The sequence below is a fragment of the Seriola aureovittata genome, chromosome 11 (assembly GCF_021018895.1).
Source record: "Seriola aureovittata isolate HTS-2021-v1 ecotype China chromosome 11, ASM2101889v1, whole genome shotgun sequence".
Lineage (NCBI taxonomy): Eukaryota > Metazoa > Chordata > Actinopteri > Carangiformes > Carangidae > Seriola > Seriola aureovittata.
The window spans coordinates 24,407,323-24,421,451 of NC_079374.1; the positions used below are offsets into that span (position 1 = coordinate 24,407,323).

Genomic DNA, 14,129 nt, shown 5'->3' on the forward strand with positions numbered 1-14,129 from the left:
TTGACTTTGTTTCCTGTTTAATGTGATTATTGGTTAAAAGTACAAAAGGTAAGTTATGAAGCAGATTCAGTCTCTGAGGTGACCTGGATCACCAACACACACACACACACACACACACACACACACACACACACACACACACACACACACACACACACACACACACACACACAAAAACAGGCAGATTCTCCATGATTTAAAGTGGATGAACGATGCTTTTATCATTCACATAGAGCAGCTACGATTAAGAGACACAGGGAAGACTTCCATTGTTTGAGATGTGTTGTAACGATGTTTCTCCTGCACAGATGGGAGAACACGCCGATGGATGAAGCGGTGCACTTCGGCCACCACGACGTGGTCACCATCCTGCAGCAGTACCATGACAAATACAGCCCCCCTGCCCGGGCCGATGACAAGGAGAGTGCTGAGAAGAGCCTGGACAGCCTGCTGTAGACCTGCTGCACACATCCACTGTAACCTTGTGCTTCTCTGGAATAGCTCTGAATATCAGTGCTGAGTTAGTTATTTGCTTTTCTCTGTTGCCGTGTTTCATCTGCTCCAGCTGTATATCACTGCTCTGCTTCATCTCACCTCCGTCATAATGTAGAGTGTGTTGTGTGTGTGTGTGTGTGTGTGTGTGTGTGTGTGTGTGTGAGAGAGCCTCATCAATACTGTTTAAACAAATGATATAACAACATTTAAATATCTGTAATGCAATGTTTAGTTTATTCAGTATATTACTCCTGCAGTCTGTCCCAGTGTGGTAGTTTAGTTACAGTACAGTTCTGTTTATACTCTTCTCTACCTGGTAATATTTTGGTAATACTCTGACTGTATTAGTTCTGTGAGATAGTGAGGTGTTTGCTATAAATTGTATGATGTGTCTGATTGTGTAAATGTGTAAAAAAAAAAAAAAGTACCAGGCATCGTGCTAACGCTGCAGTTATGTGCCTGTTGGATCTCCTCATTACCTGCATCTGTTCTCATCTCATCCTGCCGACTGACGCCAGCTCGGCAGCAGGTTTCATGAGGCTTCACGTCTCCTCTGAAGTCACGGACAGATTGTATTCTGAATGTATTTATCAGTGGCAACACGTGCAATAGAAGCAGTGAGTATTTATTTCACAGGGAGACTTTTCTAGCGTGTTATCTGTTTCCATGGTGATGAAGGCACATTGATTTTTGTTTATTTTTGTTGGCATAGTTACATTTTTCTGTAGATGTTTCATGGGTTTGTAAACTTGACAAAGAATGCTGATAATATGATGTTGATGATGTTGATAAGCAGGTGGGTCGTCTGCTCTCCGCCCCACATCCTCCATCTCTTCCCATCAACAATGTCAGCAACTATATTATAATATATTTTTCTGTGGTTTTATTACAGGCTGCTGCTGTTGGGGTTTTAAAATGTTGACCGTGACCAATAACAATATGAAGGATCAGATATTTCCAATGCAATAGATTTTAGATTTCATTCAGACCTAATCCAAATCGAGGTCTATGAATGTACTGTAGGAATATACGTAATTCTGCCAGAAGGTCAAAGAGTCAAAGGTAAAATTTAACACATACTTTAAATGATGGAAATTGGTTAAATAATTTAAATTGATTTAAAAAAAAAAAAAAGAAAAGGTGATATATGTTAATTGCAGTGAGGTGATTAAAAAATTAAAACTCTTAATGCTACTTTCTCATCTTTAACCTGCTCTTTTCACTTTTCAGCTCAGATCCGTAGCAGATATCCGATCATTTATTTCACATTTTTGTTGTTGCTTGTATGATAATGAGAGAAGTTTGCCTAAAATACATGGCTGCTTTCTGATACATTACACATGTGCAACAAGTGTTGAACTAATTTCGTCCAGGAATTCAGGGACAGTCACTGACATACGACGGACCAAAGACTGAATGGATCATTCCCTTATAATCTGAACTCCTCCTTCTTTGTCATTCTTTTTTAATCCAAGTGGTATGTATCGTATGTAAAAGAGCATTAATGCCACCCAGTTATTAACCAAAGAGTGCCCACTCTCATTTCTGCCATCACACACACACACCCTGACACATCGTTCCCTGGACTCTCTGACCCCTTCTCTCTGTCATATGTGACCAGGAAAACTGATAGTTGAGTGTTGTTCTGGTCAACAAGACCAACACGCTCACAATGTCAGCGCTGATAGCAGGTATAATGTTTGATGTTAGTGTGTTAGCATGCTACAACTTACAAATGAACACTAAACACACGGAGCAGCTGAGCTTGATGGGAATGTGTTTCAGGTATTTGGTCAGAAATAGAACCTCATGGTGACTTTGGAGTCAACAGGGTTCAACCTCTGGGGACCGTGTCGTTACAACATTTCACTGCAATCCATCCAATGAGTGCGATATTTCAGACTGGAATGACCAACATTGCCCTCATGACTGAGAAAATATGGAAATTCAGAAAGTATTTAATGGGCCAATATGTTTTTATTTTAGTTTTTAACCAAAGTACAGTACATTCATATTTATAATACAGATATTTAGATTGGAATCTGCATTTTGTGTTTTTCACGTAATCATAAATGTAAATACAGGCTCGTTTGGCTCCTGTGTATTTGTTCAAGTTGTGTCAGACTCCATCAGGTGTAGTGAAGCCTGAGGGTGAGGCTCGTTGGCAGTTATTTATTTGATCAGCTGTTTATAAGTAATTAAAAATAAAGTGTTAAAATTTTGCAAGAAATGTTAATGATTAAAATCACTCTTGTGATACATATATGGTCATTTATATGTTTGACTCAACAGGCAAATCATTAGTTACTGTACCTATTTAAGTGCTGAAAATATGGTCAAGGACCACAATATAAAATGATATATATTTCAGTGGATGTAATGTAGCTCTTTCACTTAATGAATATCTCTTTTCACTTTAACTGTGCATTGATTTCTAAAATGATTTTTCTGCATTTTCCATCACTGAAAACTTGTGATTTGCTGGATTAATGAGGAGGCTGGTGTCTCAGTTTCCCTCCCGGAGACATGAGACCGCTGAACGTGTTTGTCCTTTTCTCTGTATAAATAAAATTCTGAGTACAGGATCAGTACTGTATGATGCAGATGTTATTTCTTTTGCCAGTGGAACGTTTTCAAATGTTTATTTTAATAAACAAAAGTTTTAAAAAATAATTTACTGTACAGCATCGTCATTCTTTCCCATAGTAGCAGGATTTTCCTCTTTAACTTCTGACAGGCAGCCACAAAGTTTGTGCACACATTTAACAAAAACAAACAAAAAAAAAACAAAAAAAAAAAACAGATTTGTTTCCCAACCCACATCTTAACATTACCACTACACTTATCTAGACAAATTCAGTTGAAGTGAGTTGTTGTGTCTTGCCTTGACATCAAGAGGGCAGGAGAGCTCGGTAGACTCAAAAGATCGTAGAAGAGATCCTGAATCACTTGATCCTGCATCTACAAGTGAAGAAAAGATTTTGTTTTAATTAACTGCAGAGTTTAAGCTTTAAAGGGACTTCAGGAAAATTTGTTTGTAGTAAAATTTCAAACTCACACTTGTGTCTGGGTCAGTGTCCATGTATGTGTCCATGTGTGTCTCCTGAGGTGGAGGGGAAGGTGGTGTAGGATCTCTGTAGACAAAAAAAACCCACAATGTTTTACTGTACAGCAGCAAACAATGCAGAATTGTCAAATATTTGTGACGCACAGCATTTACTCCTGATGTTTTTTGGATTATTCATTATTGTCTTACTTACGCTGAACAAGTGTGATTTCTTCTAACGTAGCCATTCATGTTTTTAGGTGCCTCCTTTTCTGCATGAACAGAGGTCATTAGAGGTCATTACAGGGCTCATGTTCAATCGAGAACAGTATGCTTCTAATAATATGACACAGACTTACAGTACACTGGATAATCTATGCAGTTGTAATGGCAACATTAACATTATAAATCTATAAGTCAGTACAAGTTGGAGAGTGTGAGGAGCTTCAAATCAGCACATTGTTATGCAGTACTGGTTGACAGTATGTTAGACAATATGTTTCTGCAGGAACACATAAATAACAATCACCATCCTGAAACTAATTCCTGTTTGTCTATTGTTGCACTCTGTGAATAGAGTGAGCTGATTCTCAGCGTGAAGTAAGTTAAGAGACAATACCAGGGATGCTGCAGTAGCGTCCAAAGGCAGCGTCTCTGTGGATGTCTGGGTAAAGATAGAGCAGAGGATTCCTGGTCATGTTCTCCTCAGACTTCAGACTGTAGAGGTAAATAATGTCTGGCAGAGACAGGACCGTCAGCTCCGTCTTGGTGTAGGGCTCTACTGAATGCACATGGGTCTCTATAGAGGAAACATGTACACAGGGAAACATAAGCAAACATGAGAAGACAAGTTCCTAACGTGTGATTTTGAAATAATTTCATTCATCACAGGACAGATGACTGGAGGCAGCAGCAGTCAGCAGTTCTCACTTCATGGTGGTTTGTTCGGGCTTTTCTTATCTTACACCGTGTCTACACAGACGGCAGAGCTGACTGAGCAAACTCCGGCTTTGATTTGTCATCACAGTGTGAAAGTGCTGTTTGTCTTACTTTGTCCAAGTGTTATTAAAAAAGGCTTTTCCACAAGAACCAAAAGTACGGGCTTTGAAAAACCTGTATCATTTCAACTCTTTTCTGAAGGCGTTTTGAGTTTTCCTGTACAGAAACATACCACCGTTGGTGTGTTCCACCCAGCTGAAGGTGATGGCTCCGTCTTTGTTGCTCTCGCTAAAGCGCAGCAGAAAGGTCCCAGTCGGTTTTTCCTGCAACAGGCTCCGTGTTGACTTCCTGCTCACGAACCCCATGATGTACCTGAAAACCCCCGAGCACAATACAACAAGAGGTTAGTGAACTGGGAAGCATAATGACTTCATCCTCATCCACATTCCCAAATAATAATACTGAGAAGGCACTGTTGTTGTTTTAGTGGCCACATGTGGATCACTGTCTCATTATTAATGTGGTAATTATTTGTGGATGACACAACAACACACAGTAAAGATGTGTCTTACCCATTTTGCCAAAGATCCACCAAATGTCTTTTGATCAAATCGAGGATCCCGTTGATCCAAATCCAGGCACATTCATTCTGCCAGAGGGAAGTAAAGGCAAGATGTGAAGAACATACAGACACACACACACACACAGACGTCCAACAGGTTACAGTATGGACCTTGCTCAATATTCACCTTAGAGAACTTGCTCCAATGAATGAGACCATCAGGCTCGTCTGTGAAGAAACAGTTACATAAAAAATGTCACAAAAATCACATGAACTCTGAAACAGAGAAAGTGACACATCATCTTTATATTTTCTATTATTGCACCGTTTCATTCAAGAACATGAAATCCTGTTCACTGACTGACTGAATCCAACTGATGAACGTTAACTCAAGAGAGGATCGATGTCGCTCATGTCTGTGTGGTAAGTATGAAGCTATAGCTAACACCTGGTTAGCTTAGCATAAAGACTTGAAATTGGCTGGGGGGGAACAGCTAGCCTGGCTCCTTCCAAAGGTAACAGAATCTGTCTATTAGCAGATCTGAAGCTAAGCTAAGCTAACAGGCTGCTGACTGTAGCTTCATATTTATCGTACAGACGTGTCAATCTTCTCATCTAACTCTCAACAAGAAGGCTAATAATGGTATTTCCCAAAATGTCAAACATTTACTTTAACATCCACAGAAGTCAACACACTTTACAACTCGCACTGTCTCCAATACTAATAAGAATTTTCTCATTAAAATTTGCTCTATGAATTGACTCAGATCAACATTTCTAACAAAGGGTGAACTCCAGCTACCTCTAGAAAGTAGCATGGCTCAGTTCAATGGGAGAAGCAGCCAAATACTCACCCATGAGTTTGTCTCTTAGCATGGAGAGCTGGTTTTCATCAAGTTCTCGTTTGCCGACAGACAGAAACTGCCAGCTGAGAACCTGTGACAGCTGCTGCCAGGTGAGTGGAGGAGGGTCGACAAACAATGACAGGTCCTAAAGAATAAAATAAGAGTTTTAAGATGTTTTTTTTCCAGTGACAAAAGACACCAACACAGTGTGATCTTGACCACGAGTTTGAGACTAGAAACACTTATTCAGCACAATAAGAAGAAAGAAAATGGTAGTACCTGTACATGAAAAAATTAAAGACAACACTAAAAAATATCAAATATAGAAGGAAGCGAGTGTTTGGTGCAATTTGAACATGTCTTATTTGCTGTGTGATAGCTTTACCTTCGGCTCGCTGGAAGACAGTATGTTGCACCATATGACAGAGGCCCAGGCACTGGGGATCTGATTGGTACTGGAGATGATGACCATTGGCAGGGAGCTGGCCTGAACCAACACAAGAGAAGAAGACCTTTCAATGAACTGCCTGGCTACCATTTTTCTCTGACATCCACCAATATTTTAAGTTAAAGGGCAGAGAACATCGTCTTTACTGCTTCACTGAAGTTGAAAATGAATGACTATAATTTAAATGATATGTTGGCTCACCTCGATGTGACAGCTCAGTCCAGCATGCTGAAACACTGTCACAAACTTAATGATGTGAAGTTCTTCGGTGACTCCCAGGCGACTCTGATTTTAATAAACACAAAATCTATCATTTATAAAATGTGATACTGCAAATGCTTATTTACACATCCAGCAGATACAGATTAATGTGGGTTTTAACATACTGACTTAAAAGTCAGGAACTGCATTCAGTAGGTCATATAATGTGTAGGTGATATAATGAAAAAGGCACAAAAATGTAATGATATACGTAATGACTTATGTAACTGTGGATGACAAAGGTTACGTTTCAATGCAAGATATTCTTTTCTTTTTGCACCAAGAGGTATGTATATGCAAACACAATCACTTTCATACCAATGAATGACACGTTACATTAGAGCTTCTAGTGGGGTTTAATGTCAGCCACAGCCAGTAGGTGGTGACCGATACACAGAGGATCAAGTGTTTACACCTACAAATGACAGTTGATATAAATATTTCCTCTCACCTGACATGAACCTTTGGTTCTTGCTTTTTTTTCCTTGACTGACTGAAAAAAAAAATGTAAATGTCAAAGTATTATACTGTACAATAGTTATTTGAGTCAAGTGATGTATGAATTATATTACACATATTCATGAAATAAAAAAATATATGTTTGTTGTTTGATCAATGACAGAATAAACAAATGTTTCAGCTCATCAGTTTGTGGTTTCATACCATGTGAGTGAATTCTGCCACCAGGCCTCCACCAGGAGGCTCCACATCCAGCACCTTACTGTTATCCCTGTTGAAATCAAAGTGACGGAACCTACAAAAACATCAGACCAGAGTGAGTCTATGGCCAAAAATTAATTAAGCATGAAGTATGATCATATAAATAATGGAAGACTTTACATTTCAGTTTTTCTAACTGTTTTGAGAACCCTTTACTTACCCATTTTCAGTTGTGGTTTCTTCAACATCCCTGATTTTTTGGAAATAAAGGATACAAAAAGATTTTATCAGAAAACACAAACAAATAAAACAATTAAAATTTTAAAAAGGCCAAAGTCTTTCTTTGACTTACTTGTCAAATACAGGTTTGACTTTGAGCAGACACTTGAATTCAGGGAGGTTTGCCAAGAACCTGACAAGACAAGACACAGATACTGAAAATCACTCCCTCACTTCATTTCCAGTCACCTCTCCATTAAATACCCCCAAAAATGTTTTTAGAAATTTAATATGCTTCATCTGTGTGATACTGTTGAGCACGTACAGCTCCAAGGCTTGTATTTTGCAGTTTATTGGTGAAGCATTGATTGTTTAAGACATAATGAAGGGGCGCATATTTCAAGCTAGGTTTAGTATATGGTACTTAAAAGATTAAAGCTACTTGATCTTGGCGTGGGAAGCATTTTGTAGTTCTTACAGTAAGCACAGTTAATTTAGAAAATAATAACATTACAATCAGAGTAATTTAACAGAAGAGGCACTAACTGCAGATGAATTGTAGTAACTCTTCCTGCAGCACAATACATTACTTGATTAGCAAACACATTCAGACCTACTGTGCATAAAATAAAACCTTATCTCTTGTAAAGTGAGTAAACTGAACTCACTCCACGGTTCTGTGTTGGCTACTTACCGAACTGCCGCTGTGAACCGCACCCCGGTCTTAAGTATTAGAGGTCGCTGTGGCAGATTCGTCATGACAGGTTGTCTTTCAACCACTAGAGCACTGCAATACAAGACCACAACATAACATGTTTACAATATAAAAGTGTGTGTGTGAGTTTGTACTGTATATAACAGAGGAGTCCTGATGTCACGTCTCACCTTGAAAGAAGTTTTGTGAGCAGGGACAGTGCAGATTTCTCAGTTTCTTGATGGAGGCTGTAAGCATCGTTGCAGTTGTATTTCTTGTTCTGGTCATGTAGTTTCTGCAGCTGTTGGCGGACTTGTATTAGCACCTCGGCTACAGCTGTGAACCTGCACATAGAGCACACATAACAAATACTTTGTCATTATGCCTTGAGTGTGACAGCTGGGACAAAAAGACATTTTGTTAAATACACAGAAAGTATCCTCCTCAACATGAAACGTGAAAAGCCGATGCAGCACTGCGGAAGTTCTTACCTCATCTGGAGGTGGTCCAGACAGGTGTCGACTGGACCTCCAATGCAGGCCATCTGCTGCCTACGTTTCCACTCAGGCAGCTCCACATCAGTGAGAGCCGCAACTATCTGCTCGGCCTGTTTTAAAATCTTCACTATCTGCTGCAGCACCACCTGCAGAAAACAAAACAACACAACAGGCATTATGTATGTGAGGAGGATCTCTCATTAAGCTGCTTCAACAGTGACCTTACTAATAATGTAGAGACTGTTGTAGCTTACAATCATCATATCAAGCTTTTTATCAATCAATTATCAATGACTTCAACATTTATCTGTTTTATAAAATAATTTTTTTGCTCAAGGAGAAAATTAATGGAAGAAAAAAAAATGCTTCCCCAAACACCCAAAGAACTGCTTTTCACAGATACTGTAGGTATGCTGCAAAATAATTGCTTAAAGGTCCCACATAGTATAAAGGTAGATGTCAATATATTGTTTAAATATAAAGCAGGTCTAAGTTCTATATTAATACTGTGAAAGTAAGTTCTCAGTCCTCAGAGAAATGCACACAGCCTGTATTCAGAAACTGAGCCTTAAAACCAGCCGTCAGGACGTCTGTAACTTTGTGATGTCACAACAAATCAGTTACTACCCTCAGTCATGTCTGAAACCCCGCCCACCTGGACCCACCATCCAACCTTGTAGGATTTGGTTTCTTTTTTGATTTTGTTTACCTGAAGTTTGCAATATTTTTATTGGATCAGAAGAGAGGCTCAGAGCCTCCTCTCTTCTGATTGGTTCACTGACCTGTTGTTAGCCTGAGAGAGTAGATGTAAATCTACACTGAGATGGTTTTTGGTTCTTAAAACCACAAATATATCTTCTTATGGATCAACGTTTCAAATAAAACACAGGGAACCTTTAAAACATAAAAGTGCTATGTCAACAACAACTCACCAAAGATGTTTCTACTGTACCTGCTTTGTTTGACTGATAAAATTGGCTTGCTTAAGGCATTCCTCTTTCACAGCAGCTTGGGACTGGGCCAATCCAATACACTTCTCTACTGATAGTGACAAAAGAGATAGAAAAAAAAATGAAGCATGAACTCACACCAAACCTATCATCTGTTTCTTTATGTCTCCTACCACACCTTCGCTTTTCCAGGTCTTCAGTATGTAGTCATGGTTTTCATATAGGTTCTCCAGTGACTTCATTTCCTTCTTTACCTCCTGCATTAGAGTTAAAGTTCACAGATTTAGAAATAATAAAGTATACCACTAACAAACCAGCAAGCACCTGTGCAATCAAAAAAAGACCAAATGAATTTACCAAAGTCTGCCTTTTCAGGTCATTGACTCCGTTGTCCAGCTCTCTCCATTTCTGATCCACAGTTGGACCGTCACCACCCTGATAAAAACAAAGATATGTCTTTCACTCTTTTCTTGTTATTGGGGTGTGGTGGAGATTCTTACAAACATAAAAAATTACATAAGAAATAGCAGACTCACAATTCTTTTTTGACAGAGTGTATCAGAATTGCAGAAAAATGTTAGAGACCGCTAGGGGTATGATATGCATCTGCACAGCACTTGATTGAAATGAAATACAAAGTTCATTGTGACAACTGATATTTAAGCAATATCACCTGAGAGGGAGTGATGTTGTACTGAATATGAGTATGGCTGTGATTCGGTCATAAGTTCAAGGCTGCAGACCGTGTTGATATTCAGTACAGCATCACAACCTCGAGTGTGATATTGTTTCTATACAACAGTTCTACAAGCGCCATATTAGCTAACAGTAGCTAATAAGAAACAACAGATTATGATTGTTTAAATCATCATTTATTTGGTTACACCAACACAAATAGTTCTGCAACTTCACTGGTACTGGACTGTTGCTAAGCAACACAAACATTTTCCTGACTTATATGAGTGCATCTGGATGTGTGCGCTGAAGTATCCAGGCTTCTTCCCTTCATCCTTATCTGACCATACATCATTTAATTCAAATGTTATTTCTATCTATCTTTCTATCTATATATCTATTAGTGAGTTTGTTACACTCTAAGATAGATAACATCCGTTAATGTAAATCTGATTAACGGTTAATAGAACGTAATAGTGATTAAGTGATACATGATGTTAAAAGTCCCAGTGCTGTTATACTCTATATCAGCACTGATGGAATGACTCGTCAATCAGATAACTTGGTTGGAAGTAACTGTTGTACCTGCTGTATAACGTGTCATTTTACCTGTGTCTTAGAGGCTGAATTCAGGATTCTCTTTTCCTCGCGTAGGCATTCAGAGAGTATGACGGCCAAGTTCAGTGGCACATCCTTAAAGTTTTTCTAAGTTAAAGAAAACAACAAAACAAGAAAAAGTTTTAAATAACAAGTACAGTACAGCTGAGGATGCTCTCAGAAAGAAACATCATCTCAAATGTAGCACTGCATTCAAATGTTTCCCTACCAACAGGTAGTCCCTCATCCCTTGAAAATCAGGTCCTGGCAAAATGTAGCTCAGCTGGACAGACTGGTTCCACTGTTTATCCAAATAGAAGATGAGTGTACAGAAGCAAACACTTGCTTTTTTTTCATCCACAGCAGCCGAATCCCTAACAAGGAGAAACATACTTTGTTTAAAAATAATTCAACATCAAAACTGACTAGTATGACAAAGTTATTCTATCTTCAAATTTAAAGGAACGCCTCTAACAGGAGGGGACATCTATGAGTCTGTGTCTTGGACAGTAATTGTTAGGGGAAGTGAGGGAGAAGAAAAAAGAGAAGGAGAAACGAGATTGAGATGGATATAGCTTGGGGCTATGTCATGTATGTGGTTGTGGTCAATGATTTGTAACCTGGGTAACCACATTTATTTGCTCCAGTTTCTTTTCCATTATTATTATTCTAATTATTATTGCTATTATTAATAATTATCATTATTACATAGTAATTCAATACTGGAAAAGGTGTGTGTGTGTGTGTGTGTGTGTGTGTGTGTGTGTATAATAAATATATCATATTTCAGGAGGGGGCAAATAACCCAGTAGAGGGTCCATAGAGTCCCGTTTTTCCCCACTCTTTTTCACACTGCATTGTAATTAGAAATTTGTAATTAGGTAATTTAATTAAGAACAATTTAGGCAGTAAAATGCACTAAACCCACTAAAAGCTGACAAAATAGAGACTATCACAACTGTCACTGCTGCCTGTGTCCCCGTCCACACCTTTCAAAGCCAAGCATCATGCAGTAGACTGCCTCTCTTACCAGTCCAGCTCCTCTATGCACACGCACAGGCAGTGGCGGATGTGTCTGGGGAATTTTCTCTCATACAGCTCACTCAACCAGCCCTGGACTAGGTTCAGACGCAGCAGCTCCTGCCACTGTGCCATCTGCAATTACGCAACAAAAGCAGTCAACACGCAGCACTGAGAGAAAGCGGGCTTTTCTGTCTCTGGCAGTTATATGCGACATATCATAAAGTTTCGGATTAACAGAAATCATGACAAAAACGGCCAATTCAAGTTTCTTCATTTTCTTGGTTACCAGAGTGACGAGCCTCGTACCATCTGATTGGTTGTCTGAAAAGGACATGAAATGAAGAAAGCATAGACTTCCTGACAAGTTCAAACATAATCATCGCGAAGTGTCGGAGCGGGCGCAAAAGAAATTAAAAAAAACAAAACAACTATGTGCACACACATCTTAAAGTTTTCAGAAATTTGGAAGATGGTTACAGACAGCGTCAAGGCTTTAATTGCAACACTTCCATAACAATAAGTGTTGTGAAAGACGGATGCCCGGTCCTTCTTTAAGTTTTCCATAATTTTCCCATTAACTGGCAAACCGGAAGCGTCTAAAACTAGCTAAATAACACCGACATTCATTTATTTGAATCATTTTTATCAAGAAGCTTTTGACATTGCAAGTTGAACACCAGTACGTACACCCATGTCGTGCCTTAAACTAAACTGTTTCCATAAAATAAAACAAAAAACGTCTACATCGTCCTATAATTGACTTACCTTGTGACTGTCGTTGTTTGTCGTTGATCAATATTTTATTTAAGTGTGTAGTGTCCAAGTTGGAAGTTCCGCCTTACACCGGGCTCCGTGTGCAGCTGTTTGGCAGCGGAGATATTTATAGTCACCCACGAACCACGTGATTCTCCAGAAACGATCATACTGACTGCGTCAAGTCAGCGCAGTTACAGTTTTCATTTCCGTGTCCGAAACACTAAAGTAAAGTCTACTGGACCTTACCGGAAACAACAGAATAACTTGATCTGAGTTTCAGTGATAGAAACAGTTGTGCTAAAGGTGTGACCTTTGTTTCCCTTGCCTGCCTGTAATGGACCTAAATTACCAGAGAGTTGGCCTTTCACACAGCAGACATTTTTAACACTTAAAACCAGGAAAGGCACAAGTGTACTTCATAATATTTACCATGTCTTCTTTCCATATGTGCAAGTTTGAGGGTCCTGACTCATTGTGCTGGCTGTCATGAACACCTAACCTGTGTCTTTCCTGCTTTCAAGTCAAAATGTCTGTAATGAAAAACACATACAAAGACAGATTTCAGGCCTTGCATGAACCTGTGGCGCAACATGTGATTAGTCCACTCAGTCTAATTGAGTGGCTCTGTATGAAAGGCTTTTGTATTCATATTCATCATATTATCATCTTCGGAACAGTGTCTGTCAGAGGTAAGATGGGGCTATATAATTTTTTAAGAACAATCTCAAACAGAAGATTGTGATCTGAAAAAAGTCTCATTGTTCTGATTAAGTCTCTGTGACTTCACGTATCCACCCAATTCTCTCTTCAGATAATCACGTGATTCTCGATAAACGCTGTGGGAGTACAAACAGTTAGGGCGTTTTTGGCATCAAGCATACAGCAGTGAGATGTGTGCTTTTTTTTTTTTTTTTTTTTTACTTCCGACTGCTTCCAAAATAAAAGCTTTTTAACGCTCAGTTGCGTCATCTGTAGACGCTGCCATGCCTCCTCATGGTCGATAGGTGGCAGTTGAGCTAACAATTAATGAATGACTGAATGATTGCGGTGTATATGCAACACCGGTTGAATCAAAACGTTGTGTAACAACCATGTAGCTTCAGCTGTGGCCTGTAACAATTCAACAACACAGTGGTGCTGTAACTGTCTGAGAGACAGTTTTACTGAGATTTCATTGTAATGTTTATTTTATATTCTTGATGATAATTTCATCTGTGTTTAAAATCATTAAAAAGGTAATAAGAGTTCAAAAAAGGGATCTTTCATTTAAAATTGGACTAAAATATCCCACCTTAAACAATAATTTTGTGGTTAAAAATCTAGTGTTCTTTATTACAAATTTCATTTTTTTGATGTTGAGGTCGCAGGTCAAATGACCAGAGTTTAGTGAAGGCCACACCTGTTGCATTGTGGGCAGAAGCAATACGGCAGCAGAGAGAGCCAACATATTTGCAGAGAGAGC

General features: G+C 38.9%; 2 protein-coding genes across 5 annotated transcripts in view; one reads left to right on the forward strand and one right to left on the reverse strand.

Annotated features, from left to right (window-relative positions):
* glsb (glutaminase b) overlaps positions 1-3,168 on the forward strand; it is a 40,023-nt gene extending 36,855 nt beyond the window's left edge. For both annotated transcript variants that reach the window (XM_056389196.1, XM_056389195.1), the window contains exon 18: positions 309-3,168. In XM_056389196.1, coding sequence (XP_056245171.1) covers positions 309-456 — 148 coding nt within the window. In that variant the 3' untranslated portion in view covers positions 457-3,168. The remainder of the gene's footprint in view (positions 1-308) is intronic.
* On the reverse strand, positions 3,122-13,982 carry LOC130177436 (signal transducer and activator of transcription 1-alpha/beta-like). Of its 3 annotated transcripts, none has more exons than XM_056389187.1 (24): positions 12,677-13,982; positions 11,919-12,043; positions 11,118-11,262; positions 10,901-10,996; positions 9,974-10,051; positions 9,795-9,873; positions 9,619-9,707; positions 8,661-8,812; positions 8,361-8,513; positions 8,170-8,262; positions 7,609-7,668; positions 7,477-7,506; positions 7,260-7,350; positions 7,048-7,089; positions 6,537-6,620; positions 6,273-6,374; positions 5,897-6,032; positions 5,230-5,270; positions 5,053-5,129; positions 4,713-4,852; positions 4,161-4,340; positions 3,756-3,813; positions 3,554-3,629; positions 3,122-3,456 (listed from the first exon to the last, which is right to left on the reverse strand). In XM_056389187.1, exons 2-24 carry the CDS (start codon positions 12,041-12,043, stop codon positions 3,352-3,354), a joined length of 2,232 nt encoding a protein of 743 aa, XP_056245162.1. In that variant the 5' UTR covers positions 12,677-13,982; the 3' UTR covers positions 3,122-3,351. The 3 variants fall into 3 exon arrangements, with proteins under 3 accessions (XP_056245162.1, XP_056245163.1, XP_056245161.1); XM_056389188.1 differs by lacking the exon at positions 12,677-13,982 and adding an exon at positions 12,198-12,589 and having other exon boundaries at positions 4,161-4,205; positions 4,716-4,852; XM_056389186.1 differs by lacking the exon at positions 12,677-13,982 and adding an exon at positions 12,198-12,574.
* Between the last annotated feature and the right edge of the window lie 147 nt (positions 13,983-14,129).

Coding starts and splice junctions, on each gene's coding strand:
- LOC130177436 (XM_056389186.1), bottom strand. CDS start 12,245: ATGTCCTTTTCAGACAACCAATCAGATGGTACGAGGCTCGTCACTCTG. Junction 11,263..11,918: donor TGCATAGAGGAGCTGGACTG/GTAAGAGAGGCA, acceptor TCTCCTTGTTAG/GGATTCGGCTGCTGTGGATG. Junction 8,514..8,660: donor CTGGACCACCTCCAGATGAG/GTAAGAACTTCC, acceptor CTCTATGTGCAG/GTTCACAGCTGTAGCCGAGG.